The following is a 27,440-nucleotide window of genomic DNA, read 5'->3' on the forward strand; positions in this document are numbered from 1 at the left end:
ATAACAGAAAGTTCATAATGGTTGAGAAACTTTAATGATGATAATTTTGTCTAACATCATATTTAAGGTTCATAAATGCCTTTGAACAGTAATAATTAAAAATGAAGGTTTCATTCAACAAGAGGTCAAGCAAAACTAATTTTTAAAGAAAATATAGAGATTATTTATAGACAATGTGAAAAGACTCATTAATTTTGTCTATGTGGACATATGCATATGCAATATATAAGAAATGTATTTATACTATGCCTTTTATTATGAAGATAAAATATTACACATTTCAACATACAAAAACACATTTCATTGCTTAGTGATGTCGCTGAGTATTAAAATATTCATACACACTTTTTAAAAGCTAATAAACATATTTATCTTTTAAAATGCACAATAAACAATTGTTGATTGTCAACATCTTCGTAAAAGAAATACTGCAACATACAATTACTTTTTACTACTAGCTAACTTTGGAAGAAAACGAGGCAGACTAAAAGAAAATACACAAGTTGCATTTTTTGAAAGAGAATGGTTTATTTAATCATTCAACAAATATTTATCAAACACTTCCTGTGTCAAAAGTACTGGAGATAAATGTGTGAATTAGACTAGCATCATTTCTATCTACATGAGACTTCCTGCTTATCAGAGGAGTCAGAGAAAATTCACACACACAAATACACATTAATACAATTACAAATAGTAAGAAGTGTTCTGAAAGAAACACAGAGAACATATAAAAGGTGGGGCAGGAGGCATGTACTTTAAAAAAAAAGAGTGGTCAGAAAAGGTCTCTGTGAGGTCGGGAGAATGATACATGGTAGCCGAAAGATGTAAGGGAGCCAGTCACAGCAGTAGAAGGGCAGCATCCGCCCATGCAGAGACAGCAGCATGCACAAAAATCCTGAGGCCAGAGAGAACTCAGTATGTCCAAGAAACTGAAAGAAGGTCTCTGAGCCTTGAGCATTGTGATTGAAGGGCCACCAGCATTAGGTGATTACAGCAAGGTACAAATCAGGACATGGTTAGGAGTGTTAATTTCATCCTCAAATGCAATGAAAATCATTTGCAGATTCTTAAGAGAATGGCATGATCAAATTATGCACTGTTTTCAATGATCACTCTGGTTGCCGAATAGAGAATGTATAGGTAGTGAGTAAGAATGGGATTGGTGGATAATTTGGTGACTGTATTGATCATGATGAGAGAGGACTTGTGTTTGAAACCAGGACTTTAGCAGCAGAGTTGGAAAGTGGCAGATCTGAGCAAAGAAGAGCTAAGGAGAACTCTTGGGTGTGTGACTAGGGCTTAGTGAAAAACTGTGGGCTGAAGATACAAATTTGAGTGCTGTCAGCATATCGATGATAATAAAAGCCATAGGGATGGGTAGAATCACCTGGGGAGAAAATGCAGAAGAAAGAAAGGAGGAGTACCAACCAAGTCGGAGGCCTGAACAGCGTGAACATTTAAAGGCTAGGCCAGGAAACAGTAAAGCAAAGAGAAGGCAGAGCTAATGGGGGAGGAAATAAATCCCATGAGATGGTGACACCAAAGTCAAGATATCCATGTTACAAGAAAGACTTAGAGTTTTGTTTTCAGAATGAAAGAAAAATCACTGGTTAGTTTTTTTTATTGCTTGTGCTGGCCTTCCCTCTTTAGTTATGTGAAAATAGGGCTTACCTTTCCTACTTTCAATCGGATGACAAGAAACAGAAAAGCCAGTGTGTTGACATGCCCCAATCCTTTATCTCAGATCTCTGACAAGCTTTAATTAGTTTGCTAGTTGAGAGCTTCCTGAGTAAATTCAATTCTGTCACTTCATAGGCATTTTCCTGCTTGGTGTAATGGATTTTTTGGTCTCCAGTTCAGATAATGTTTCTACATTGTCCAAAATAGTTAAAAGCAATTTTGTTAGCTAACCTCCCCAAATCTTTCCCTTGAAATTTCTGAATTAGCATGCATAAGATTTCACTAATTGTCCCATTTCAAGCACATAAAGATATCATTATTTTTCTCTGACATTACTTGCATTTTAAATGTAGTTTTAAATTCCATTTTTTCCCATTGAAAGTATTTGCTAAGTATTCACTGAAATGGAAAATACTTTTAAGGTTTGATTTTATCGCAAAACAGAATAAAAGGAAGAGTGCATATTCATATGCATTAACCATTTAATAGGAAAAAATGGGTTTTAGTTTAATTTATTCATTTGAATGTCAAGGAATTTGTTTAGGCATTGTGTGCATGTCAGCAAACAGCAGATTTGGACAAAGATTAGGTGATACAAACAAGAAAAGGTACCAAATCCTTACTCTAAACATCTGTTCCATCTTCTGCTTGTTTCCTTTCCTTTGTCTGTTTAATGTTGGTAGCTCTTCCCTTCTCACCTATTTATTTCCTTACTCTCTTCCCTTTTACCCTTCACATTCTCCATGGTTAATGTACTCCCAACTTACCATTTCAGTATTTTCAGTCCACATTTTCCTTAGGAGCTTCAGATCTACTCACTCTAACTCACCTTAGACCTTTAATTATGTGATCTGTCTTTTTTTTAATCTGTAAGAAAATAAAACTATACTGACCTTACCAAGTTGACACAAGAAGTAATGGAAATGCCTAGGTCAGCACCAGGCATTTAGTACCTACTCAAGAAACATCAGCACCTTTCCCCTTTTTCTCTTCAAGGATTATCTGTGGTCAGTTGCATACTCATTGAGAGGAGCTCCTCCTAAGACCACAGCAGTAATGAGTGTGCAAAGCAAAGATTCTAATCAAAGTAGTTTTGAAAATCTAGTCCAGCATCTTAGATCACCCCTATGGGTGAGCCCCAACCTATAACTTGTAAGAGGAATAAGAGAAACCAGGATTGGTGAACTGGGCCTTAGTATCTTGTGGGGGAAACCCCAAGAATGTCTTTTTAAATTAAAAATAAGATTTAAGCAATTGAGTAGTACATTAAACACAGTCATTTCATAGACTCCTCTTTTATCTTCTACTAAATGGCATTTCTCTTATTAGCATTCATAAAATAATCAGTGTTTATACTAGAAATTATTTAAAGTAAATATTTTGACGGAAGAATAGGTAGTTTTATCAATGTTAATATAGTTAGCTTGTATTCTAAAACTATCACAAGTTTTGCTACTTAACTTTCATTTCCCTAGGCTAATAAGAAGGGAAAAAGGGCAGATGTCACATGTTAACTGTGAAAATATTTATGCTAAACAGAGTGCAATGATACCATGGTGCACTAAATAGCTGTGATTTGCAGTAGGTGGTTCTGAAGGTGAGGAAAGAAGTGATTTATCACATGGCACAGGGTGGTGTGTGTTCACCAAACACAAAAGACAGGGAGCTAGAGCAGTCACCACCAACATTTACGTCATACACAGTGATTTCATTTCAGCAAAACAGTATCATCCATCAAGTTGATGTTGATTTTACTTGCTTTGTTTTTGTATTTTTTGTACTTATTTTATAAATTTCTTTATGGATAAACATACATGCATTACATAATTCCATGTTTATACTAGTTTAAGCCCACTTTGGAATTTGGGGCTTTTTTTCCCTTTTTCCTTATTTTAAAAGGGTTCTGTACATTACTCAAGTTTCAAAACATGGCCAACACAGCTGGCCATATAACAGAAAGAGTATCACTCCCATCTGGTGGCAGACATTAAAATATTGAGCATAATCCCAAAACAGAAATTAATCTAATTCCAGACTACACACTGGTTAATTAAACTCCTATTTCAGAAGTGGAAATACACTAAGTACTGAACAAACTACCAGAGGACCTCAATTCAAAGAAGTGCTTCCAATATATTAACTACTTTGGGTATACACACCTACTGTAAAAACATAGCAACTTAAGAAATGTTCATATTAAAAGACAAAACCATATTTATAAAACAATAAAAATATTTTATAGTCTTTCAATTAAATATTAATATATGTAATACAGGTAAATTTATAAATCACAACTTAGTTACTTATATTCAAATTCTGTTCACATATGTATGTGTATACTATATATGTGTATGTATATAGTATACACACACGTACATATGTATACACATACGTATGTGTATACATATGTATATACACATATATAGTATACATACATATATACAAATATATACTATATATACATAGTATTTGTATTTGTAAACATGCTATTTGCATACATACATACTACTTGTGTGTGTATATGCACATGCTATTTGTATGTAATATGTATGTAAGTATACATACATATGTATTTATTTGACAAGGAAAGATGCAGAGATTTAGCAGTTTTCAATAAACTTATGATACTTAAGGTACTTCATTCACCCCCAAGTTTTATTATTATTCTTTTTAGAGATGGGATCTCATGCTGTTGCTCAGGCTGGAGTGCACTGGCACCATCATAGCTTACTGTAACCTGGAACTCCTGGGCTGAAGCAATTCTCTTGTCTCAGCCTCCAGAGCAGCTGGCATGTGCCACCACACCTGGATAACTTTTATTTAAAAACTTTTAGTAGAGACTGGTCTCACTGTTTTTCTCAGGTTGGTCTCGAACTCCTGGCCTCAAGTGATGCTCTTGCCTTGGCCTCCCAAAATGTTGGGATTACAGGCATGAGCCACTTCTCCTGGCCCCAAAACTTTCTTTAAAGACACATAATCTGAAATACTTTTCAAGGCAAGAAAAATATCATTCAAAAATGAAAATGGAACCTAGTATGAAAACAAAGGTAAATAAATAAAAATGGGAAAATATACTTGGAAATGGGTTAATCACACTATACATGAATTAGATTAAACATCAAACAGTCTTAATGGAGTTCACATCATTCACTTTTAGCACATCCTTTACCTTTCATGCAATTTCAATTCTTTGACAAAAATGCATGCACAACTTATGGTAACACTGTAGTGTCACCATAGAAACCACCCAAATGTATTCATTTATCAATATCATGAATAAACCATGAATTAAGGTGACTCTCAATAATGATATTCTCTGGATAGATGGAAAAATGAGTATAATGATGCCTCACTTTATATTTTGATTATTTCAGTAAATTCTTGCATAAAATGCTATATTTTGTAAATTCTGTAAGAAAGTGTATGGTGTAGCAAAAAAAAAAAAAAAAGGCACTGGATCAACTCTCAGAAGTTACTTTGCTTCTAAGTGTTCATTTATTTCTGGAATCACTTTCAGCTCTAAATCTTCTAATTTTAAATCTGAACCTCCTGTTTCCCTGATTTTAATTGCACCAAAGTAATGAACTACTGTTGTGACTCACAAAAAATTTACTCCTGTTATAATAAATTATATATAAAGTGGGAGAAAATTGATTACTTTTTAAAAATATAAAATTGAAATTTTAACTTTTAAAATGTTTTTCAAATATATAAAGTGCTAATTAGCTTGAGATAATTATTAAATTTTGGAGTAAAATTTAAAATGGTTCAACTATAAAATTCACCAGAGCCTAATTTCACAGGGCCCCACGAACATTGCTCAAAATAATATTGGAAATGATTAAAGAGAGCTCCTCTTCTTAGGAGGTTCCTTCCCTATTTGGCTACTTTAGAACAGCTCATTAAACATCAATGATATCCTTTTATCAGATGTTTAGTGTTATTTATTAAGTTTCAGGTTCATCTTCTATTAAAAAAAAGAACAAAATTTCAGCAAATTCTATTCTGATGGCCAACTCATTTTGATGGCCAGTGCTTCATTAGCTTCCTGAAAAGGTAAAGGTTGAACTCTCAATAACTTCAGAGGTTTCCGTTTTAATTATCTTTTGTTGATGCAATAAGCAAATCAATGTTTTTATAAATCTCCATTAAAATATTTTTTCTAAAAAGTATCCACATGAATCCCTGTATTAGATATGACACCTATGTTTTATTAAGCGAAAGTCATTACCATTAAATGGTAAAGAAAATGGTATTGAAAGCAAGCCTGTATTACTGTAAGCATACCATTAGGCATTTCTAGTCCCTTTAAACCATCTCACTTATCCTTTCAATACTGTTATGATGTAGAAATTATTATTATCTATATTTTACATTTAAGGAGTGGTTAAGTAATCTACTGAAGCTATCACCATGAATACAGGATTTACAATTGAGCCTCTCTGACTCTAAAGCCTATGCATACACAATCTCTGCTCCAATGATATAATAAATTACAAAACTGCAAATGAAATTAAAACATCAATATGCACTTCATACAGAAAAAAATAATTGACCTTATAATTTTTCAATTATAAAGAAATATCTTTGTTTTGAATTCTTTCCCTTTGAATAGATACAAAATTATTTTTTGTATATTTATCTTATATCTAGCAACCTAACCTCATTTTCATGTTACTTGTAATGATATAAAAATTATATCCCAAAGAGGGCTTTATTAGTCCTTTTCCAAAATTTACGTGGTACATTATTTTAAAAGATTGATCCTAGTCTTAGAATTTTTATTAGAAATAACTGCAAAATTCTATTAAATATCTTTTTAGTATCTAATGATATAATCTATTGATATACTAAAGTATTTTTATTTGTTTTCTAAATATAGGCCACCATTATATTCTTTAAAAATCCTATTTTTTTCACACATATGCTGATCTTTTCATATACTGCTGGGTGCTATTTATTAATAGCTTATGTAGGTTTCTTTTTTGCATTTACATTTTCAAATGACATAGAATCATCACTGTCTTTTTCTTTAAAAAGTTTTAGAATGTGACTTAAATTTTTAATGTTAAAATTATGATTCTCTAAAAAATGATTAACATTCTCTATATTTTTCTATGGTTGGAATCATTTAAAGAATATTGGAATATCAGCGCTACAAGCGTCTGGTAATATTCAACTAAACATCCATCTGTTCTGGTGCTTTTTTGATAACTGATCTTTAAACAGCTCTAGTATTTAAATGGAATACTACAGTTTTCTACTTTCTCTTGAAAATATTTTAGTAATTTATTTTTTTCTAGGAACTGATTCCCTTCCTTTAGATGTTCATGCTTCATCAGTGCAGAGCCACACCTAATATTCTACTATACTTTTTTTAACCTTTCTTGTTTCTAGAATTACTTCTGCTTTCTCATTTACAATTTTATATATTCTTTCTTTATATATTTTCCATAATTTGTGCCTCAAGGGGTTTATGTTGGCCATTTCAAAGAATAACCAAATTTTGAGTTTATTTAGCCATTTTTACATTTGCATTCTATTCTAGTGATTCCAGTTTTCCTTGTTATTAAATTCTGTTTTCCTAGTTTCTTTTGATTTTTTTTCTAATTCCTTAAGATTCATAGTTTATTTTTTGTATCTTTTCTTTCTTCAAAGCTATCTAAAGCTAAAATTCGATACTGATGATAGCTTTTACTGGATGTGCCTATTTTGTTAGGAAGGGATCTTCTTTTTCATTAACTCTTATATAGTTGTAATTTCCCTTTGGTTCTAAGAGTTATCTAAGAGTGTTTCTTAATTTCCTAATAATTTTTTTTTAGTTTTGTAATAAAGTTGCCTAATAAATTGTGTTAGTTTTCTAATAAGGCTTCTTAATACAGAATGTGACCTATTGAAACTCCTTCCATTTTTGAATTTATAAAAAGTTCAGACACTTTCAAGGACTAAACTTCCTAAGATGAATATCTCTTCTCCTTAGCAGTTTCATCATTTTAATAATGTACAATTTCTCCAAAAGGAATCTTGCCATTTCAACATTATAAAATAAATGTATAGGCCTCATATATATCATTATTGATATAAGGTAAGGTTTCGTGGGATATTTTAAATATGAATCAACAGTAAATTCCTAATGTCATTTTTCTCATGACAGTGAAAGAATTTTACTCAGAACCCCATAACTTCTGTTTTTCATTTCATCCCTTATCCATCCTTATTAGAAACTGTGAGATAGCTATGAGCATACTGTATCATTGCATATTGCTATGAATTTTGTTCAATTCATAAAGTTGTGTGTATGTGTTTGATACAACCGGGGCCTTGGTTTGGTTCCCTCTCACAGTTCCAGTTTGCTTTAAATGTTGAGTAAGAAGTTTATAGCTAATATTCCCTTAGCTCTTCTTCCTTATTCATAAGTCCTTTAAGGGTCAACAGTCACATCAGTCCCATCATGAAGGTTTAATTCCAAGGGAAGAATTAGTTAGTATTGACAACACAGTCATGTATTGTAGGGAAGTAATATCATATGGAAAATCCCATCTTAAAATTCACATATTTAGTTTTTTTAAATCAGTATGGAATATTAGGAGGAAATATAAGGCACATAGATAGGAGACTGGAAGGATGTTAAGACTACTTACAGTGCCAAATCTCTGTATGAAATTCAAGAAAAGTTTTAAGCATTCTACTGTATTATGTGAACAAATATGAATTAGCCACTTCACTGTCCTTAATTTGAGAAAATATTTTAATGCATTGCTTTTGTCTGCAACAGAAGGACTTTAGATAACTGGACTAAAAGGCATATGAAAAAGACATTTTTTTTTTTTTTGAGATGGAGTCTCGCTCTGTCGCCCAGGTTAGAGTGCAGTGGCATGATCTTGGCTCACTGTAACCTCTGCCTCCTGGGTTCAAGTGATTCTCCTGCCTCAGCCTCCTGAGTAGCTGGGTTTACAGGCATGTACCACCATGCCTAAGTTTTGTATTTTTAGTAGAGATGGGGTTTTGCCATGTTCGCCAGGCTAATCTCGAACTCCTGACTTCAAGTGATCTTCTTGCCTTGGCCTCCCAAAGTGCTGGGATTACAGGCATGAGCCACCACGCCCAGCTAAAAAGAATTTTTAATTATAATCTTAGATGTGCTATTATTTACATAAGCTAAATTCAAGGGTAAAATATAAGTACATAAATTTTAACACATAAGGCTCTATAAGTGTAATATTGTGCTAGCCCATGCCTAATTCACTTACATCCTTCTCATAAATTACACAATATTGGTTTATGACTAGCATGAGCCAGAATATATAGCCATCAAACAGGAAAAACAGAAGCTACATTTACTCAATGTTTGTTTTATACCAGGTACTGTATTCTAATATTTTCTTTCATTTAATCTGTATGATAAGGATTAAATATACTTATAGGTACTCTTAAGTGTAAACTCCAAGGCTAGGAAAAGGTCACTCACTTTTTAACTGATCTGGCAGAAGTACCTTTTAGACCAGATTGTTCTGACTCCAACATATCTCCTAAGCCAGTCTTTCTCAAGCTATCTGTGATGAAAGGCTACATTTTTATTATTCCAATATCTCACAGACCAATATTTTATAAAACACAACATCATGAATAATTTTAAAAATTAAACATATACAATTATAAGTCCATATTTTATATTTAGGTTCAGCAGACAAAAAATTACTGTCAAATTCCTATAAAAATTTCAAGTGTTTATCCTCAATTTTGTTCTTACTGCAGACCATTAAAAATTCATGAATCAGCCCTAGGCCACAGGGTACAATCTGAGTAGGTGGCCAACATACTTCCTATCAGTATTAGGTAAGCATATCAATATTAGGTGCTTCTTGCAGAAATTTTTATAGAACTAACAAGAGTCATGACTGAATGAAAAATATACATGAATCTCATAAAATGTTCTTCAATTGCATACAAAGACGTCCACATTCTAATCCCTGGAATTTGCGAATGTGCTACCTTAAATGGCAGAAGGGAATTTGCAGATGTGCTTAGGTTAAGGATGTCAAGATGGAGAGATTATCCTGGAATATATGAGTGAGCACAATGTAATCACAAGGATCTTCATAAGAGAGAAGCAGTAGAGTTAAGATTCATCGAAGGAAATATAACAGTTTAAGCTGAAATCGGAGGGATTTGGAGCATTGTGCTACTGGCTCTAAAATGGAAGAAGGTGACACAAACAAGGAATGCAGGTGGACTGCAGACACTGAAACAGGCAAGGAACTAGATGCTTCCCTAGAGCCACACTGGTCTTAGAACTTTTCACCCCCAGGACTATACAATAAATGTGTTTTATATTAAGCTAATACATTTGTGAAAACTTGTTATAGCAGCAGTTGGAAACTAACACAGATTTTGGTACTTGGAAGTGGGGCAGTGCTAGTAACAAATACGTAAAAATGTAGACAGTGGCTTTGGAATTGGTAATGAGAAAAGGCTGGAAGAATTTTGAGAAGCATAATACAAAAATTCTAGATCTCCTTGAACAGACTGTTATTAAAAATAAAGATTTGGTTAAAGGCTCTGCTGGTGCAGACTCAGAAGGAAGTGAGGAGCATGGTAGAGAAAACCTTTAACTTCTTGGGGAATATCTAAGTTGCCATAAATAGACGTTGGTAGAAATGTGGACATTAAAGGAGATGCTGGTGAGGCCTCAGAAGGAAATGAGAAACATGTTATTGGAAACCGGAGAAAAGAGAATCTTTGTTTCATAGTGGCAGAAAGCTCAGCTGGACTGATTCCTACAATTACATGGAAGTCAGAATTACAAGTGATGAACTTACATATTTAGCTGAGGAGATTTCTAAGCAAAGTGTTGAAAGAGTGGCCTGGTTTCTTCTTGCTGTTTATAGTGAAATGTGAGGGGGGAAAGATGAATAAAGGGAATAACTATTAAGCCAAAAGAAACCAGGACTTGATGATTGGGACAATTCTCAACCTATGAAGACTTCAAAAGGCTAAAATTAGGAGACGTGCTTTCAAGAAAGCACACTTGAAGAGAAAGCCAATTTTATGTCTGGATAACATTTTCCTAGTGCCTTATAAGGATTAAAAGGTCCAAGTGAAAGGAGGGCTCTTTGAAGTGATTAGGCATGTAATTCATGGATCCCCTCAGCCACTTCAACAGAGGCCAAAAATGGAGATGAAATTATCCAAGAAAGATCTGTAGAGGGGCCTGTTTTTCTAATGGAGTAAATCCTAGAGATGTACATAGGAAAATCACAATGTTCTTGAGAATCCTACAATGGTGGTAACACCATCAGCTTGGACTGATACAGGCAGAAAAGAGATGAAATGCACGAAGGCTGATGGACACTCAAAATTCTACAGGTAGGAGATGGCTGACAAGAATACCTGGTTGAAAATATGTGCAACCCTTCATGAAAATGAAGAAATAATTCTGAACTAGGCCCAGAGAGCAGACTCAAGACACAGAGGATTATTCACAGGCCTTGAAATCTAATGGAATTTTCCCATGTAGATTTCTACATTTCTTGAGACTGGCAACTCTTTTTTCCTTCCACTTTATCCCTTTTTATGTAGGAATGTCTGTAACTGTTATCCTATGCCTGTCCCTCCATTGCATTTTGGGAACATATAATTTGTTTTGTAGTTTCACAGCTACACAGATGGAGAGGAACACTGCTCAAGGACAGATTATAAAGAGATCCTCAGCCATATCTAATTTAAATAATTTGGACAATGAGATTTGGACTTTTAAGCTGATGAAATTTAGATGATATTTTGAACTTGAGTTGATGCTATGATTGGTTGAGACTTTTGGAGACCTGAGAATGTGGTGAAATGTGTTTTGCATAAAGGAAGGAACTGAATCTTTGGGGAGCCACAGGGCAAACTATGGCAGACTGAATAATGGTCCTCAAAGCAACTCCATCCTAATCCCTGGAAACTGTAAATATGTTACCTTAAATGGCAATAGAAGCCTTTTTGGATGCGATTGGGTTAAGGATCTTGAGATGGGAGGATTTTTCTGGAGTATTTGGGTGGACCGAACATAATCACAAGGGTCCTTATTGGAAGGAAGTAGGAAAGACAATTTCAGAGATGGGATGCAAGGACAAAAGCAAAGGTCAGAGTGCAAGAGAAATTTGAAGATGCTACATTGCTGGATTTGAATATAGAGAAAGGGGTCAAAGATGTGATGTGGTTTCTAGAAGATGGGAAAAGCAAGAAAATGGATTTTCTTCTAGAGCTTCCAGAAGGAATGCAAGCCAACCAATACCTTGACTAGGATATTTGACCTCTAGAATAATAAATTTGTGCTGCTTCAAGCCACTAAGTAGATAGGAATTTGTTATAGCAGCCACAGGACAATACAAATGCCTCTACTATAATTCGGTAAAAAAAAAAAAATTCACATCCCAGGAATCTCACAGTTAAAATAGCATAGAGTATGCTTAACAAGACACTAAAAATTAACTTATAACACTTAAAAATCCTGATGATATTTTTCTGTTGACAGTTATCTTGTGGAAATGTAACAACTGTGACAACACAAAAATGGAACATCTCATCACTCCAACAGGATGAATTGTGCTTTGTAAACTGAAAGAAAAGTAATTCAATAAATACACATTGCTGTTGTATAGTCAACACAGTTTTTCCTAATGGTGCATTAGCATCTGAAAGTGCAGGAGGAATAGTTTATTTAGACTTTGAACCCATTACCGTAAATGAGGGCCCCCTTCACCAAGGACCCCTCTTCAATTACCTCATCAACTTAATTTCAAAAATCATACAAATAGTTTTTAAAAGCCACTTCAAATGTTATAGGGCAATGAGATTGCCCATAGTTCAGGCAGTAATATATATTCAGTAATCGGAATCACGGCATGATTTATTCTCTTTTAAGGATGTCTAAGTTTTTCCAAGAGTCAGGATATAGTCACAATAGAAACACATATATAACAAAGTGGTTTCAAAGCATCCCTTACCTGTGTAACAAGTGGCTCCAATAGCCTTTCCACTGTTAGCGTCCGGATTTCCAAACTTTTGGGGTCCCATTTCAGAATGATAGGTGAAGTTGCCGAAGTCATGCTCCCTATGGGAACACACGTAATCAGTTAGAAATAATCATCTCTGAAATAAATTGTAACTTTGGTGATTCAAAATGAGTAAATCACTGAAACTTAGAACATACTGGAAGATAGCCTCTCTGGTCCAACCTGGTCAAATTAGAGATGGAAAAACCAGACCAGTACACTGTGAGGTGGCAATGTTGGAATCAGATTAAAAACTGAGGCCTCCTCAGCATACTGGTGTACCTTAGGCCTGCTTTTGGGACCCAATAGCCACTGAAATATTTCATTTACTCAACAATGAGTATGCATACCTATCTGCTATATGCTGCGAAAGATTTCAGTCTTGCTTTCAAGTAGCTTAATGTTTAAAGTTAGAGACAGCCAAATATGGGAACAATTAGGTCTCAGTGTGACACATGTTGTGATTAAGAAACACAGAGAGGACTATGGGAGAGGTGAGGAAGGGGCATCAATGTCAGTCTGGAGAGAACAACAAAGAATAGCAGGAAGCAAAATAAATCCACCAATGATTACTAGATGTAGGAACCCCTTTATAACAAAAGGCTACTTTTTTCTTCACATCATAACTGACCCCTGAGAATATCATACTCCTTGGGGCAAGAGTTTCAGTCTCTTAAGTAAGAAAGACATCTTCAAACTAAGTGCCAATGTTCTGAAAAATTATCTGCTACTATTTACATGCTCTCTGATTACTCACTACATTTACATTCTTGTCCCATAAAATCAGTGACTGATAAGGTTATTTATTTCACTCTAAAGCAATCCTGTCTTACCTAAGAACCACTGACATGCAGGTAGCAGTCTCCACACAACAAGCAAAAAATTACAGTTCTAGCCCCTCCCCCCACAAAAAGTATACATTCTATCAGGGGTTTGTTTCTTTCATCAAGAAATTGCTAAATACATTCTGACATCTAACCACTGGACAAGCAACCTTAGATTGTACAAACCGAATCTGAATGATTTGCCTTAATACCAACATAAATCAAAATGTCCATGGCTGTTCTTTTATTTTGAATCAATATCCCCATTCAATTCCAACCTTATAAATCAATGTAGATGATTATTTCTACTAGAATTAACATGACAAAGAAGGCCTATCACAATAGGCACTAGTAGAAATGTGCCTCTTTACTGGCTCTCCTACAGCTAAAGCTTTTGCAAATAGACCCAACCAATTTGCTTTAGAAAAAAAGTAGAGGCAAAGACACAGTGTGCTGGTATTTTAACTCTCTCCAAATGCCATGTTTTAAATAAACTAAGCATAGCAATCCAACCATACAGACCGATTTAGATTTGGGTTTCTTCATCACAACAATAGTTGGCACCGACATGCTGCCTGTCCTCCAAAAACCTAAAAACACTTTACACATTTTCCATTCACACTACCAACTGCCATAAAGCAGCTCTGTCATATACAGAATTCTGCCGCTGGGCAACACACCTTCTCATGCCATAGAAGGATAAAGATGCCAGATGCTTCCTGCAGACACTGGGATACCTTCATCCCTACTGAAGCCAGACCTACCTAAGTGATCTTAGTCCAGTACTTATGATACAGCTATTGCAAGTTTCTGGAGAAGTTCCCTGAGAACCTTTTTCAAACTCTAATGGAATCACAAGTGGCATAATAATGATGATGAACATGGAAGTTCTGTAGGAAAGCTGGATACTCAGTCATGGTCATTGTAAGATGATAGTGACAGGTACTGGGTAAGACTGCATAGAGAATTTCCATTATAACATGGGCATGCTTGTAGACATACGCTGATAGATCAAGGAAGGCACATAAAATTATAGCTGTTCCATTATGTAACTTTTAAAACATGACACAAAAATGCTGGGGAAATCACAACAGAGACATGAATCTAGCATGCATCAAGCAGAAGTGAAGGATACTCCTTAAACAAAGATCTCAAGCCAACTATGAGCCAAGAAGCAAGCGTTAGTTAGGGCCTTCAGTCCTGAAGGTCACAGAGCCCTTATAAATCTAAAAATAAAAGAACAATAGTTCCCAGACAAATCACTCAAATTAATTTATTCCTTTAAGGATCAATCTTTTTAGTCATTTCTTGTGACAAAGGTAAAATTCAGTAGCAAAGAAAAGGTTACATGGTACTAATTTGTTGAAGTGGAAAAATAAGTCATAGAAATGTGAAATGCTGTTTTCCAGCCATGCTGTTTCTGATACAGTTGAGACTAAAACCAGGAATTCTGTCTCTACCCCATAATCTTTTCACCATTTAGTTTACTAACCACATTAGCAATGAACAAAAGGAGTGGTGGTGGGAACTGCAAAATCCCCACCTCTAAACCCATGATGTCGATATGTAAGATTCCCTTTGAGTTGCCTCTAAGGGGCATTTTAGCTTCATATCAGCCATTGAGCACAAGGTAGAAGAAGGTAAGAAGCTCCCCTGCCTGTGATACCTCAGCTGGTATCATCTTTACAGTTTGCTGTTTCTAGAAAAAGTATTCCCATCCTGCATGTCCTGCTACTTTTAAAACATTGGATTGCTTTCTGCTGACTGTATTAGACCTTGTAGTAGGAACATTTTCCTTAAAAAATCCCTTGGCCAATTGGAATTGCAGGAAAACAGAAAAAAAAGATTCTATTCCAGGATAGTAATCATAACCATAGTCTTCTAGAATCACTCATTAATGATCTTTGCCTCCAGAGTTCTAGTATGAACAAATTTGGGCACAGAAGGCAAAATGAGTCAAACATCCTCTAGAGCAAAAAGGGAGGCAATGGTAGTCAGAAAATAGGAATTGATGATTTGGTATGTGGCCCCTCTGACAAGCACACACAATAAGGTGACTCCTAACTGAGAATGTCATCCCACCTGTACATTCAATATTTATGAATTAGGAAGGACAGAGAAAATGCACAGGCGTTTGAGGTAGATTGGAGGATTTTTCAGTAAATAGTCATTTCCTTCCCATCCTCACCTCCATGAGAAGAGAATATTTTCCTATTCCATTGCTATTGAGCTTTGGCTAAAGGAATGTTAAGAAATATGATGTGAGTAGACATTTGGAATGTGCTTACTTAGTTGGGCTTCTCCTCTGTGCTACTGCCTTCTGCCATAAGAGTCACATATAACCTACTGGTCCAAAACGAAAGAAGGACACATGGAGCACACCTGAATCCGAGCTGGAGCTGGAGCCAAGCACAGCTAAGTTAAGCCTAGTCAGCCAACCCCCAACCAAACCATCAACACATGATCAAGAAGTAAATGCCTGCTGTTGTATGTTGCATGCCACTGAGATTTTGCCATTAACTATTAATCAGCAATAGCTAACACAATGGTATCAAATAGACTTTTGTTTAAATTGAAGCCCTGCCATTGAAGTATTTATCATATACTCTGGGCCAGGCATTGTTCTAGGTAGCAGGGCTACATCAGTGGACAAAACCAGCAAAAATATCTGCTGTCTCGGCAGAGATCACACTCTGGAGGGAAAGACTGAAAATAAACAAATAAGGAACGTATACTGAAAAAAAAAAACTTGAAGCCCTGCAATTTATTAGCTCTGTGATACTGTCCAATTGCCTGCCCTTTCTGAGTCCCAGTTTCCTCAAATGAAAAATCAGGATAATAAGGATTTTATAGGCTTATTGTGAGGATTAAATAACTTAATGGATAGAAAGCATGCTAACATTCCTGGAAATATTTGTTATTATTTTTATGTTGTCATTATTTTCCCAAATTTAAATTTCCTTTTTTGGCAATTCTTTATCTCTGAAGTAACAGGTAAACACTCATTAAAACAGAGATCCAGATTTACACTCCTCTATGTGGAACAACCAAATTGACACAAACGAGAAAACAAGAGAACAGATCAAGTGTGCAGTCTCACGAGCCCTTCATCTTTCTGAGGATAAAATGATATATAGTCTCAATCCCATCTGTGCAATTAATACCGTCTGTTTGCCCACAAAAGAAAATTTACATAAAGCAAATAAATTTCTCCTCACTGATTTGAATTCAAAGTAAAAATTTATATTTTACTTACCTTTGGTAGAGAGACTTAGAATACAGAGTGGATACAGTCAAAGAGTGAAAAACAAGACTGTAAATAACAAAAGACAACAAGTTTGTCTTCTTCCATACAGCACAATGTTACAAGCCTATGAGAAAGCTCCTAGAATTTGAATTTCTGAGGAGAGTTTCTTCGTGAAAAGTTTTAGCTGGGCACAGTGGCTCATGCCTGTAATCTCAGCACTTTGGGAGGCCACAGTGAGTGGACTGCTTGAGCTCAGAAGTTTGAGACCAGCCTGGACAACATAGTGAGACCAATATCTACAAAAAATACAAAAATTAGGTGAGCATGGTGGCACAATATTGTAGTCCCAGCTACTGAGGAGGCTGAGGTGGGAGGATCACTTGAGCCCAGGGATGTCGAGGCTTCAGTGAGTCATGATTGTGCCACTGCACTCCAGCCTGAGCAACAGAATGAGATCCTTTCTCAAAAAAAAAAAAAAAAAAAAAAAAAAAAAAAAAGACAGAAAGAAAAGTTTTAAATTGTGTTTCCATGTAAGGTAATAATACAGCCCACCTGGTAATACTTCAGATAATTTCATATTCTTTCTATGGTGGTAAGAAAGAGGCACAGGCCAGGATGCTATCAGCTATTTGTCACTCATGATAGAAAATACAAAACCTGACAGAAAAGAAAAGTCAGAGTAAAATGGGCTCCTCTGTGAAGCAGCCAAGGGTTAAGGGGCTTGTTTCCTTGGACAGCGTCCTGATAAGGAGAAACTGACTCGAGTTCCCATAGCCCAAGGAATGCCTTCAGATGCCAGATATGTTAATACAATGCATCGTTCACTGCAGAAATTCTCCTTTTCAAACCTTCCTGGAAAATGTCTTTGGAATTCTCTGCCTCACCTTTCTAAATTGTCTCCATTCTTTCTACTGTTCTATAGCAGCACAATAGCCCAGGATGCTTTCCAGTTGCCAAGGGGACCACCCAAACCTGTTTTCTCTCCACGGATCTCCAGCTTCAGATTCTCCTCATGAATTTTTTTCTTCACCAATACTGGGCACTACTGCCATCAAACTCCACGAAGCTTTATTATATGACAGGCTAGCTTTAGTTGATACAAATTCAGAAGAAGCTAATGACTGATAACGCCTGTCATTATCAGAGAGCTGTGGAGATAATTCACCTACCTCTGCACGTATGATGTTGAGTCAGTTATATTACCTAAGCTTCGGTTTCATTGTTTGTAAAACAAGGATGGTGATAACATTATATTATTAAAAGATTTCTTCTGAAAATCGGTGGAATAATTGCACATGCAAAAGTGATGGTTTTTCTTCTTTGCAATGTTGTCTACATGAGTATCATCCTAAACTTCAAGACACCAATTGGGGTAGGGATGCCACTGGAAATCTCACAAGACAAGATGCCTCAAAAACAGATCTATTGAGAAAGGGAGAGAGATGAGATAAGGTGAATTTTCTAAATTTCTTCAGCATTTCAAGAATCAAGTCTGAAAACCTTGAATTGCTTTTTTCTCTGCCTTTTTTGCATTTATTTTCTTTAAATTTCTCCCCTATTTAGGGTAGTTGGCAGGTATTATTAGTACTGAGTCTCCTGTATATTAAATTGCTTTTTCCATGAATAAAATAATACTGGCTAATGACCTTTTACTATTACCTCCCATTTATAAATGAGGGAACTACAGTATAAAACAGTTGAGAAAGTTGCTCATGGTCATCAACGTTGAACCTCAGCTGGGTGCGATTGCTCTCGTCTATAATCCCAGTACTTTGGGAGGCTGAGATGGGAAGATTGCTTGAGTCCAGAAGTTTGAGACTAGTCTGGGCAAAAATGATGAAACCCCATCTCTACAAAAAAAAAATACAAAAATTAGCCAGGCATAGTGGCACGCACCTGTAGTCCTACCTACTCCGGAGGCTGAGGTGGGAAGATGGCCTGAGCCCAGGAGGCAGAGGCTGCAGTGAGCCGAGATCATGCCATTGCACTCCAGTCTTGATGTTAGAGTAAAACCTCATCTCAAAAAAAAAAAACAAAAAACAAAAAACAAAACTTGAACCTAAATTGTCTTGACTTCAAAGTTTATGCTCAAAACCACTCTGGCGTACGGCTTTTAGAGAAGAATCCCAAGGCTTAGTTACACCCTGGAGCTTCTGAATCATGGGAGGAAATAGAGGTAAGGACACAAATGAAAAAAAGAGGAGCCAGCCATTTCTGGAGAATGAGAGAGGAACAGGCAAGAGAGAGATATAAAGGAATGTTAGACTAGATGAGGGAGACACCAACAGCAGGTGTTCTAATGCATGCGTGGGGCTCATGGGCAATGTGGCTGCTTTCCTGGTGAGACAGAGCAGGTCTTGAGGTCAGTTTCCCCAAGTTGCCATTGGTCTTACATGGTGAGAGTAGGATGCTGGCTGTAAAGCTGGGCCAGCTAGTGAGCAACACAGGGGCCTGGCAAAGTCAAGAGAAGGAACCTGTGAGGTGTAATGCAAAGTAGACAAAATTTTGGCCCAGTGACCTCAGCCCCCTTGTGTTATGCTTGTAAATATCTTACATTACATGATCAAGGGGATTTTACAGATGTGATTAAGGTTACCAATCGGTGGCCTTTAAAAAAGGGAAATTATCCCGAATTATCTGGGTAGAACCAATGTAATCACATGACCCCTTAAAAAGCAGATCTTTTGGCCAGGCACGGTGGCTCATGCCTGTAATCCCAGCACTTTGGGAGACCAAGCTGGGAGGATCACAAGGTCAGGAGTTCGAGACCAGCCTGGCCAACATGTTGAAACCCCATCTCTACTAAAGATACAAAAAAATTAGCGAGGTGTGGTGGTGGCCACCTGTGATCCCAGCTACTCGGGAGGCTGAGGCAGGAGAATTGTTTGAACCCTGTAGGCAGAGGTTGCAGTGAGCCGAGATTATGCCACTGCGCTCCAGCCTGGGTGACAGGGAGAGACTCCATCTCAAAACAAAACAAAACAAAACAAAAAATCAGATATTTCTCCTGGCTATCGGTGGAAGAGAACATGATAGAGATACAGCAGAAGAGGATGTAAGACGGGTAGGGCTAAGGGAAAAGGCAGAGGGATTTGAATTGAGAAAAACTTAACCTAGTTGCTAGAGGGGCCACATAAAAAGCATGGAAAAGAATGTGGGTGGCCTCTGGGAGCTGAATGAGTTCTGGCTGAAAGTCAGCAAAGAAATGGAGGTCTCAGTTCCACAACCACCTGGAACTGAATTCAGTCACCAGCCTAAATGAGGTGAGAAGTAGATTCTTCCCCAGAGCCTCCAGTAAGACACAGCCCTATCAATACCTTGATTTCAGCCTTGAGAGAGCCAAAGAAGGAGACCCAGCCATGTCTGCCTGAACTTCTGACCTTCAAAAACTAAGTAGTAATACATTGGTAAGTTACCACATACTAAGTTTGTGGTAACTTTTTTACTGCAGCAATAGAAAACAAATACAAATAGTTCTCAGATTTGTGTGTCCATGACAATCACCTACAGGCCATGCTAACACACAAATTCCGGGACCCACCCCAAGAGTTTCTGATTGATTAGGTCTAGGGTGGGTTGGATAATTTTCATTTGTGACAAATTTCCAGAGGCTGCTGCTGCTGCTGGTTCAGGAATGACGCTTTAAGAACCACTGTTGTAATCAGGAACCATCACCACACATGCCAGTGGGAGAGTAGTTATCAGGAAGATATGGGATATCTCTGCTCAGACCAGATGACCAGTAAGAACAACACCTCTTTATTTGGGGACCATAAAACTAAGTCTTCCAAATATGTTATGTTAACTATGATAGTGGTTCTAATTTTCTGTTAATTTTTTTTTGAGATGGAGCCTTGTTCTGTTGCCAGGCTGGAGTGAAGTGGCATGATCTAGGCTCATTGCAACCCCCGCCTTCCCAGTTCAAGTGATTCTACTGCCTCAGCCTCCCGAGTAGCTGGGACTACAGGTGTGCACCACCATGCCCAGCTAATTTTTGTATTTTTAGTAGAGGCAGGGTTTCACTGTAATGGCCAGGATGGTCTTGATCTCTTGACCTTGTGATCTGCCTGCCTTGGACTCCCAAAGTGCTGGGATTACAGGCATAGCCACCGTGCCCGGCCTGTTAATTTTTTTAAAAGTACCTCTAGGATGTGGCTACCCTATTGTAAGAGGGGCTATTTTCTGGCGCTGAAGAGAGTATCTGCGTGTATGTATCACAGATAGGAGCAGAAGTTGAGGGGAAAAAAACAGGAGAAATCGTTTGTATTATTATCTACATAGCCCTAGAGAGTAAAAGACATCCTGGCTCCCACCAGAATACACTCTGCCATGACAACACCATGTCCAAATGGAGGTGGGAGGAAGATGGCATTTGTCACTCTTCCTGGTGCTACCATGTGTATGAAAATTGCCTGGTCTGGTGGCCAAACTATGGGAAAGCCCTGCTTCTTATCTTCCTCCATTAACTCTGCTCAATCTAAGCTTATTTCCCCTAACTTTGACTATAACGAGGTAGTGTATCACCCATCACTATTCTTTACACAATAACCATTCAAAGCCCTGGCTCAGTGAACTGAGAGGTGATCCAAGATGCAAGCTGCTGCTGTAATTACAGGATCTGTCACCCCTTTTATTCAAAATTGCAGTGAAATGCAATGTCTAAGTAGTTTTTGCTATTTGCAGTGAAGGTAGGGTGGGGTGCGGGTATCTCCGCTATTGCTAAAGTGTAGTTAAGTACTTTCCTCAAATATTACAATATTTGCAAGACTTCTATTTTTGGTAAACCCATACCTTTTAACAAAACACTCAAAGAAGTGCTGCTGAACAAAAATATCATTGTAATAATTTGAAAATATTACTGTAATAATACTCAATGTCAAAGCATAAATGCATATAAAAGAATGCCTTAATAAACTTATCAAACTATTATACCCTTTTCAGAATCTCCTTTTTCTTCTACCCAAATAAACAAAATGTTACCACAAATATATATACAAAGAAAGCTCCAAAGCCTCAAGTCTTTCAAGGTGATAAGTTGAGACTAATAATATATGGCCTAGAGTTTGCTGAGTAAAAAGAAATAACCATGTCCATATCTCACTGAAATGGGGTTTTATACTTACAATAGCACACTCATAAAATTTAATACTCCATGCCAATTTTATGGAAATTCACCACTCCTGGAGTATGCTAATAGAAAGCCAGTAATTTGAAATTGAAAATAAAATTTAGTATCTGTCAAATTCATTTCCTTGCTTTTCACTGCATTCACAGTCTTATCATTTTAATTCATTTTGGAAACATATACAGACTCAGTCTACTCCTAAATTATGGGTTGTTTTCCACTTGAGTATGAACCTATGTGATATTCAGGTAAGTAGTGCTTACTCTATATGCCATGTGAGGTGTCCAGTGTCCCACCAGGGACCCAAATTGTCTAAATGAAATTTCTTGACCACAGGTTAACATTGTTCAACTTGCTTATTATCCTTCAGCAACACCACAATTCAGATTTGGACAGCAGATTCCAACAACTGAAAATCAGAACTGTTAGTATTCCAGGTAACATATCTTGAGGAATTATCTTTATAGTCCAAAAGTAACTTTAAATTATTTAATAGGAACATAGCTTCTTTGGCAATTAATTTATTCTTTGTTCTTCTGCCTATAAATTAGAATTTCTTGTGCAATAACTATATATCTCAATTCTTCACCAGAATCTCATCATTTCATATTTAGATTATAGCAAACTAGCCACCAAACTGCCTTCCTTTAGTCTCACTGTAAAATGTAGCCCAAACTAATTATCCTAAACATTGCTTTTCTAGAAAACCAAAACAACTGCTTAATTCTCTTTTCCAACAAGCCCCAACTTCTCTTTGTAACCAGGCAGATATTCCACTTTCTGACCCTGCTCTATTGGATCTTATTTCTTTAACAAAAGTCTTCTACTCCGATCAGGGTATAACATTACAACACATGGTTCATGCCTCTTCCTAAAGTTTCTACCTGGGACACATTCCTTCTCATCCTCCAATATCCAAATACTGACATCCTTAACCTGCACCTTCATAATCCCTGAATCAAGACTGTATTTACAGTCAGTAACAGAAGATCTTAAAATTTTTCTTAACTGGCTCATTAAGAAATTGACATTAGTTTGACATAACCCACCAGGTTATAAACTCATTAAGACATAAATTCAGTTTTTCATTTATTTTCTCTCATCTGCAGCATATAGTAGAGAGTTAGGCCCTTCATAAATGTTGTTGATTAAATGTGAACATATGAAATATCCAAATATTTATTTGTACTTTTCAAGTATCAACTCTTTATCTTTTCAATTGTGGGTCTATTTCCTAGAGAATAATAGCTTTTAAAATATCTTTCAGACATATTTTTAGACATATTCTTTGTTCAGTACTTCCCCAGACCCTGAAAACACATGACATCTTGGTATTATTTAAAGAACATAATTTATACTTCAGGTTTACTTTTATTTATGTATTTTAGAAAAATGTATAGTACATATTAGAACAGGATTCTAGCTTATTTAACATGTGTTAAATTGTACCCCATTTTTGTTCAGGAAAAAGTAACTTTGAGACTAGTGATATTTGATTCGGTTCTGATTTCCACATGAGTAACTTTGTGCAAAGTATAGTTCAAGCTGTGCAGGTTAGCCCACAATGCCTCCTAGGAAGTCTTCCTTCTCACCGACTCAAATTCCATTTTGTCTTCAAGACCCTCTTGGGTCCCAACCTCTTTAGGAAGTCTCCCTGTTTACACAAGCCCTAGTGACTTTTCTTTTCTCTGAATTCCACTGGTATTTAGAATGACTTTAAGTCAATTCTAATTCAAATACATGATTTGAATACAAGTTGCCTGTGTTGTTATCTATTTGATTTACCTAAGTTTTGTGCCTTCTAATGCATTCAGGAACAGAGACTCTTCACTTTCACAATGATTAGCAGTGTTGGGCATTACTCAAAATGCTATGAGTACTCATGGGCTTGATTCTTTGCCAAGTTCAAGTTTCTCTCTCTCTCTCTTCACACACATACACACACACACACACACACACACACACAATTATAGTTAAAATATAATACAAATGTTCTGATGCAGGAAGGAGATTTTTTACTGAATGCACCACTTTAGCTGCTACAGACCTGGAAAAATAAGTAAGTGTTCTCCTTCAGAATGCCTTCGATATTCTCTTTTTAAAATGTAGCTTTTATTTTGTTACTAGAGTCATTTGAGTTATACTAAAACCAATCCTTTTGAACCCAACCCAAATTTCCTACAATAGTTACCACAATATAATTTGAATCCCATTCAACAAGGTGTTGAAAACCCTCAAATTATAACCAAGTCATAAAAGTTAATTTTTAAAGTAATTTTCATATTAAGATATCGTTACTTAAAAGTTAGACAACCAATTTTAAATGAAAAAAAAACTTTTAATGAGGACTTATGTCCAGAATGCATTAGAAACTCAAATTTAATTACAGTGTTTTTAAATAATTTATATAAATAAATTTTACTTTTAATGCAAGAGTCTAATGCTTCTCAATTATTTCTTTGAAAGCCTTTGATATTCTAGCCAAAAAGTGCAATCCCATAATTCATTGTTAAATAAAAGTTTTCTGTCTCTTCCTTCATTCAGTTATCCATCCATCATTCATTCAATGCCTATATACTAACTACCCACGGTGTGCAAGCTCCAGTTAGGTGATGTGGGAAGCATTAAAGTGAATTAGACGTGCTTAATATTGATTAGAGAGATGAGCTTTGTTCTGACTCATCAGATTGTAAAAGCAGGAACCATTCACCAAGAGGGCAGCCCTCACAGAGTGAGCTCTGCTGGGGATGGGCATCTCTGGGACCATTAAATCATTTCATTTCAACTTGGCATTTAGATCAGGCAGTACACAGGTAACCAATGGCAGCTCTGAATTTTGAATGCCTTGATGGAGCCATATTAAGTAGTTTGTGCAACAGAGTAATGGGAAAATAATCAATGATCTTTTGAATTGCTGCCAGAAAAAATGCAGGAAACAAATTAACCGAGGCTATGAAAAGGCATCCAAGTAACTCTAGGATGGAGAGTCAAGGAGACAAAGTAATCATGATATAAAGAAAGAAATGCAGATATTTAAGAGCTATTTTCAACAGTTAAGTGGTTATAAAAATACTTAATTAGTACCTAAGGACTTGTATTTTTAAAGCAAGCTCTAGTGAATTATTATATTTTATTTTAAAAGTCAAAGTTAAATCTACACATGTGCTGGTGAGTTAAAAAGGAATTAAGTAGCAGAAACTCATAGGGAAATTATTTAAGCCTAATAGACCTGCCTCATGCAGTTTCCTATGTCATAGACTGGCTGATTCACTGGATCTAAAGTAAACAGGTACTGCTTTGCATCCAGTGGCAGCTACAGTAAGTGGGAAATAATTCTCCTGCATTTAGTTAGCCTTGCCCCTTTCAATTGAATTATGAGTCTTGAAAGGTCATAACACATTACAGCAATTATATTTGCCTAGAAGTCTTTCACAGTGAGGACTGACATTTCAGCACGAGTTGTGTTCAGCATATATACTCCTTAGTAAATCATCTTATTAAGCTTTTGATACAGAAAATCATATGTAAAAAAGAGAAACAATAACCTAGCTTTCCTTCTGGTCATCTGTGGGATTTAATTTTGTATTTATGAGCCAAAAAATACCTCAGGTAATATGCTTCTGTAAATATAAAAAAATGAATCTACCATGGCTTTAGGAAATGCAAATGAGGCCTGTTAATTTTGTACATCTCAAGATAGTATAATCCTTTCCATTAATTTCATGATATTTACATTTCAAAACAACAACGATTCCACTGAACACTACAGGTCATTGGCCAAAGTTTATTATAATTAGCAATAGTTTCATGTTGCTATCATCAAGTCCTGGTATGCTGGAGTGAATGGGAGTCCTTGGTCAATCACTGAGAGTAAGAACATGTGTATCAGACAGTCATGGAGGAAGGCACTAACACATGCTGAGCACGCTGTCTCAGCAGTTACTGTTCAGGCACTTGACCTATGTTACCTTATGCTACATTCACACTGCTGTCAGGTCAATAGTGATGGTATCCCAATTTTACCCATAAGAGAACTAAAGCTTGCTTTTCCAAGGTTAATGGAATTCAACCAAAGTTTGTTCCAAATCTGTTTTTTTCCAAGATACAATTCAACTTCCTGAGATGTGTTCAATATGTTATTTCACGGGTGGTAAGTCTGGTGGGGCAGAACAGGCTAAGAAAATACACAACTTTAAGAAACTTCACAGAAATATGTGGATAATAAATCCTTAAGGTATTGTTTAAGATAACTGAGTGTTTAGGGACCATTTTTGACCTTTCAGTTTGTCAGAGAAGACTAGACCTTTCTAGCATGCATCTCTCGATACCACTCTGAAGATAAAAGTGAACAGATAATGGATCTAATCCAACATGGAAGGTCTTTGTTTCCTGAAAGTTCAAAAAACCATCAAATAGCTCAATACATGTAGGCATCAGCCATAATCATTCTAAGGTGACCAGAATCACCTCAGGTGACACATCTACAAATGTATGAAACTATCTGTTTCTACCCTTAACTCCTTCCCAATTGCCTTATTAGAAGATGGGGCTTGGTTCTTCTTTCCTGCATCCCATCCCTTCCTGCCTCCTGACTGAGGCCTCACTCCATCAATTGTACTCTCTCTTCTGTATCCTCAATTTCACCCCTTTTCTGGCTCTTTCCAGGCAGTGGAAAGTATTGTCCAATTAAAAAAGTAAAATACAAAATAAAAAATATATATATCCTTCACCATCCTACTCCTCACTTGACATTCTATACTTCCCTTCTCCTTCACAGCCTAGCTTCTTGAAAAGGTAGTCTATAATGCCTGTTCCACTTCCTCACTACCTACTCATTCCCCATCCCACAACAATCTGGCTTCTGCCCTCGCCATTCCACTGAAATTAGCCTTGCAAAATTACAAATGATCTTCTAGTTACTTAATTCAATGGACATCATGTGATTTCCCAGCTTATATACTAAAATTAGAAAGATGTGGAGAAGATTATCATGGTCTTGGGGAAGAATGACAAGCAAACTTATGCAGCATCCAATATTTTTATAGTATGAACTCATTTTGTTATATATAGACATATATCTGGATATAGAGAATATATTTGCATATAGAAAAAGTCTGGAAAGATATGCATCAAAATTTTAACAGTAGTTATGCTGGGCAGTGGGATTTAGGGTGATTCTTAAATTATTCAAAATTATTCAAAATTATATATATTTTTCACCTTATACATTTATATATATTCTAGTTACATAATGATCACACATTCCTTATCTAAATAAAAATCAATAAGTAAATCATTTCAAAATACCCAGGGTCCTCTTTAAAAATCTTATTTGATCACATAGAAATATTTGGCAATGTTGTTGTTTCTTTTGTTTCAAGAATAGAATACTATACTCTCCTGGTCTTCTTGTACCCTCTCAACATCTTATTCTTAGTCGTCTTTGCACCCTCTTCTTCTAGACCCATGCCCTTCATGTTTCTGCTTTGGACTCCATCACTGTGTCTCATCTCTGTCTGCTC

At 36.1% G+C, this 27,440-nt stretch overlaps 1 protein-coding gene and 1 non-coding gene across 5 annotated transcripts in view; one reads left to right on the forward strand and one right to left on the reverse strand.

The window, feature by feature from the left end:
• The window catches only part of CTNNA2 (catenin alpha 2), a 1,151,703-nt gene that overhangs the window by 993,126 nt on the left and 131,137 nt on the right, over window positions 1-27,440 (reverse strand). For all 4 annotated transcript variants that reach the window (XM_014343874.4, XM_003816600.4, XM_003816599.3 and 1 more), the window contains exon 2: window positions 12,675-12,781. In XM_014343874.4, coding sequence (XP_014199360.1) covers window positions 12,675-12,776 — 102 coding nt within the window. In that variant the 5' untranslated portion in view covers window positions 12,777-12,781. The remainder of the gene's footprint in view (window positions 1-12,674; window positions 12,782-27,440) is intronic.
• Window positions 26,858-26,959, forward strand: LOC112438957 (U6 spliceosomal RNA). Its single transcript, XR_003027269.1, has one exon. It is a non-coding gene; the product is annotated as a U6 spliceosomal RNA (small nuclear RNA).

Source organism: Pan paniscus, chromosome 12, assembly GCF_029289425.2.
Source record: "Pan paniscus chromosome 12, NHGRI_mPanPan1-v2.0_pri, whole genome shotgun sequence".
Classification (NCBI taxonomy): Eukaryota; Metazoa; Chordata; class Mammalia; order Primates; family Hominidae; genus Pan; species Pan paniscus.